The sequence below is a fragment of the Drosophila albomicans genome, chromosome 2L (assembly GCF_009650485.2).
Source record: "Drosophila albomicans strain 15112-1751.03 chromosome 2L, ASM965048v2, whole genome shotgun sequence".
Lineage (NCBI taxonomy): Eukaryota > Metazoa > Arthropoda > Insecta > Diptera > Drosophilidae > Drosophila > Drosophila albomicans.
In genome coordinates this window covers 24,706,583-24,711,035 of record NC_047628.2, presented here as the reverse complement: position 1 = coordinate 24,711,035, position 4,453 = coordinate 24,706,583, and the positions used below count along the sequence as shown (strand labels likewise).

Here is a 4,453-nt window from a genome sequence, read left to right as displayed (position 1 = left end):
CTCAATGTTGTACATACGAAGTTGTTGCTGTTGTTGTTGTTGCTGTTGTGCTCTGTCACCTGTTGATGGATTTCGTTGTTTGATTAACATGAAATGGCATCGCATTGATGTATTGAGTGGAGTGCAGCTACTCAGACTTAACATTTAAGTGACTCTATCTCTACACTCTGAGAAACTAGCCAAGGGAATTTGTAGAGTGGACTGGGTTAAGGAACTACTTCATTCTAAGGTAAGCTAGAAATTTAAAGACAAAGTTCCAAATGATATATTTCATTAAAAAACAAAATGTATAATAATGGTTGGAGAAGCTAGTTATAAATATGTTTGGATTTGACTCCTCTTACGATATTATAATTACAACGAGGATGTATTTAAAGTATTTATTTGTATTCAGAAAAAGATACTTTTTAATTATAGCTAAGAAAATCACAGACTTTAAATTCAATGTATTGAGAACAAACTAAGATTATAAATATTTCATCACTTCTATAAGGAAAATATGCTGCAATTTATTAAGGCTGAAATATAGTTCAATAATATTAAATACATTAATATTTTCTAAATTTTTTTTAATTATAAATTTTTTGGTAAGTTTGATTTTTCAAAAACTTATTGCCTTTTAGAGCATTTCTTTAAATATTTTATGAAATAAATAAGTGTATTACAAAATTATACATTTCGAAGCAAAGTTTAGTTTATCGAAATCATTTTTTAACAATCATAATACAATATTCCGTATAGATTGTATAATAAAAAATAATTGTAATAATGTAAGTGAAAATATTATATTCAGAAATGATAAAGTTTTTAAAATATAATGGTTTTTATGTCAGTATTATGTATATTATATAATTTGTGAATCAAATTAAAAATATTGATATTGTTATACCTGTTAACCATAATGTAAAAAGATTTATGACTTTGTGCTAGCAGAAAATATTACATATAGAGACAGAAGAAGGCATCTTGGATATCCATAAGTTAAACATATATCTTCTTGATCAGCGTCAACAGCCGAGACGATCTAGCCATGTCCGTCTGTCCGTCTGTCCCTATAAACACCTAGATCTCGGAGACTATAAGAGATAGAGCTATAATTTTTTATTTTTATGTTATGTTTGCACGAAGATACATATTTAGTTTATTTACGGTATATTTTTAGTATTTTTACAGATCAGTTTATTAGAGTTCGGTAGCGGGTATCTGACACTCAAGTGTGCTCTACTATAGTTTTCTTACTTGTTTCTTTAAATATCTCTTGAAATAATTGTGATTACTGATAATTGATTATAGATTTCAAACAATAAAACTTTTAAAGGACATTAATTCCATATGTCGAAATTGAATATAGATGAAATGTTAAATAAGGTATTTTACTCTACTAAATAATAACTTAATTTCTCGAAGTGCAACTCGATTGCCTGCAATAATATCGTTGGGTGGGTTGCAGCCTAACAAGCTGGCAATCTAGCTGTCTATCTGTCTCTGTCTCTGTATCTGTCCCTCTCTCTTTCTTTCTGTTCGAATGTGGGACTTAAGTTGCCTTTCAGGTAGCAAGTTAAGCCGCGATCTGCAGCTGCAACAAATCCGCGCAGCAAATGGCATCATTAGAAATCGCTTAACGCCCGCACACAAAATTTGTTTACCTGCTCTCCATTGTATATAAACTCGAACTCTTGACCATATCAAGGCACATTCCAAAGACAACTGTCAACTCGCAAAGATGTCAATCAACAAGCGAAATCTTCTTCTCCTGCTGCTGCTCATCATCAATCTCAGCATCGGTTGCTGGGCTCGTCCAAAGCCTGCACCGAAGCAACAACAACTGGATGCCGCCCTCAATGAGGTGACCTCCCGGGAATTCGATTGGGCTTCTGATCCACAGATTCCCAACAATCTGCTCGAACAACTTTCGGCCATGAGATCCGCTTCTGTTGCTGACCATCAGCATCATCCTCATCATCATCAGAAGAAGCGACGCCCAAGCAACTACTGGAAGTCAGTGCAACAGCAGCAACAACGTTTTCGGGGGCGTTTCTTCAATGTGCCCCCGCCACCAGGTGGCATTCCACCAGGCGGTGGCAACTACTACAGCAACGAGGTGTTGCCGCTTTCCACCTACGAGATCTACGAGCCCGAACCCATCTACTCCACTGCGTACTATTAGCCAGCCAACTTTGACAATCAAATTGTGAATTAGCTTTAAGATTTCCCTTGTATTTCTCTGAATATTCAATAAACATTAAACAAAAATCAAATACTACAGTCTTTTAAGGTGTCAAATAGTGAACATTTAAGGTTTTTATTACAGCGCTGAAAATGGGAAGTTAAAGATTATTATAAAGTAGTTATAAAGTAATTTTATTTATATAGAGAATGAAGAAATGATCTTCTAGAAAACATCTGTCAAAAATTTGATAGTTGAAGTTTTGTATAACAGCGCTGAAAATAGGAAGTCAGAGATTAATATGAACTTGTTAAGAAGTAAATTTATTTATATAAATTTGAACCAGATTTTAATTTTAAATTTTATATTTAAAAGTTTTTCTTTCTTCAACAATTTTTAAGCTGCACGGAGCGAGAACATGAAGAATACAAAGATTGAAGAATGAAGAATACAAAGCTTAAGCATTTTTCGATAATAACAAAAAGATTTTGAAACAAGAATTACAGATTGAAATATTTTAGAAACAAGAGTTCGTTCTTCAATCAAAAAATATCGAAATTTCCCAAAATTCTACACAGAGAAAATAATTATGTTCTAACAAGAAGAATAAAAATATTGTCTTTTAGTTTGAAAACTTATCGATGGCACAAAAAATGGTTTAAAATAGAAATCCAGATTGCAGAATTTTCAAAGAAAGATTTCGGTCTTAAATAAAAACTTTCTAGAATTCAAGAATTTGCTTCTTTATTATGTGGATGGATCTTCATTGCGTTGGTTGACATTCCGGTATATATTGTAATACATATATGGTATATGTTACTTGTACTATATCGACATACTAAATACAGAATTTGGTATATTTAAGTTTGTTTAGTATATTTATTAGGTATATTTTGAAGATTTGCATTCTTTTCCTTTTATTGAAATTATGGCATTCCGGTATATATTGTAATATACGGTATATTTTTGCTTCTAGTAGTATATCAATATACTAAATATATAATTTACTACCTAAGTATTTTTTGGGTATATTTATTAGGTATACTTTAACGATTCTCACTCTTTTTCTTTTATTGAAATTGAGAATCGGGTATGACATTCTGGTATATATTGTACAATATAGTATATTTTGTGTGTGATATATTAAATGGTATATTTTAGTTTTTTTTTTTTTATATTTATGGTACACTTTCGCATTATTTTGCTAATATTGAAATTCAGAAGCTGATATCTCATAGTCGAGCAAACTATTCCATGGATATACTATTTAAACTCTACTATTTTAAGCTACTTATTCTTCCACTCCCTTCTTCTTTCTCTCTTTCTATCTTTCGTGCTTCACTGCCACACTTTTCTCTTCACTGCAACTTCAATTTACTGCTTTAGGCTTTGGGGGCCAAAACAAATATTGCGGGTAATCGAAAACTTGACACTGCGATTTCTTTTAGTTCGAGGTGTAGCTCTTCTTTTTGCTGTTGCTGTTGTTGCGCTTTTGGGTTGCAGGTTCAAAGAGCTAGAGCTGGGCAATTGCCCCACGAGTTGCCACAAAAGGGCAATCGACAACGTTGCAACAGCAGCAACAGCAGCAAGAAATATGAAATTCCAGCAACCGCGGGACACTTGAGGTGGCCAAGGCGGGGCCAGCTAACCGGTAGTTGTTATTGTTGTAGTTGCAACTTCTCTTGTTGTTGCAACTTATGTTGTTGTTGTTGCTGTTGTTGTTGCTGTTAGTTTGTTGGTGGCTCTAGACTTTGGCGGCGTCGTCTTCGCCGGTCGTCGTCACCATGTCGTCGCTCTGGACATTGCCAGCAAAATGTTGCTCTTATTTCAGAACATGAACAACCACAGCAGCAACAGCAACTACCACAGCAATAACAACATGTTGCTGCTTCGTTTGTATGGGTCGCAGGAATGCCTTAATTCAGGAATTTAATGAAAAATGCTCTATGAAGCGGAGCAGCAAATTAAAAAGGAAAAACTTTTGCAGCAGCAACAACAGCAACAACAGCGGCAGCAAAAAGGTTAAAATTAAAATCAACGCTGCCTGTGCAACATCATCTGAGAACTTGGCTCCCGGCTGACTTGATGGCTTTTTGCGCCAAGCTGACAGTGTGAGATCGGTGGCAGGTGAGCTGCTGCTGCTGTTGCTGCCCCATCCTCCCCCTCCTTCTACTTGCAACCATTGACCAGTTGCCCATGTTGTTGCTGCTCGCGTTGTAAATTACATTTTCCAAATGCTTTTGCCATGTCGTACCAAAAACTCATGTACATATGTGGCATACAGTT

At 34.6% G+C, this 4,453-nt stretch overlaps 1 protein-coding gene across 1 annotated transcript; it reads left to right on the top strand.

Annotated features, from left to right (window-relative positions):
- The first annotated feature begins 1,697 nt into the window (after positions 1–1,697).
- On the top strand, positions 1,698–2,167 carry LOC117564986 (uncharacterized). The gene has a single exon (XM_034243930.2). The coding sequence runs from the start codon at positions 1,724–1,726 to the stop codon at positions 2,165–2,167; it is 444 nt and encodes a 147-aa protein (XP_034099821.1). The 5' UTR covers positions 1,698–1,723.
- Positions 2,168–4,453: the final 2,286 nt, after the last annotated feature.

Coding starts and splice junctions, on each gene's coding strand:
- LOC117564986 (XM_034243930.2), top strand. CDS start 1,724: ATGTCAATCAACAAGCGAAATCTTCTTCTCCTGCTGCTGCTCATCATC.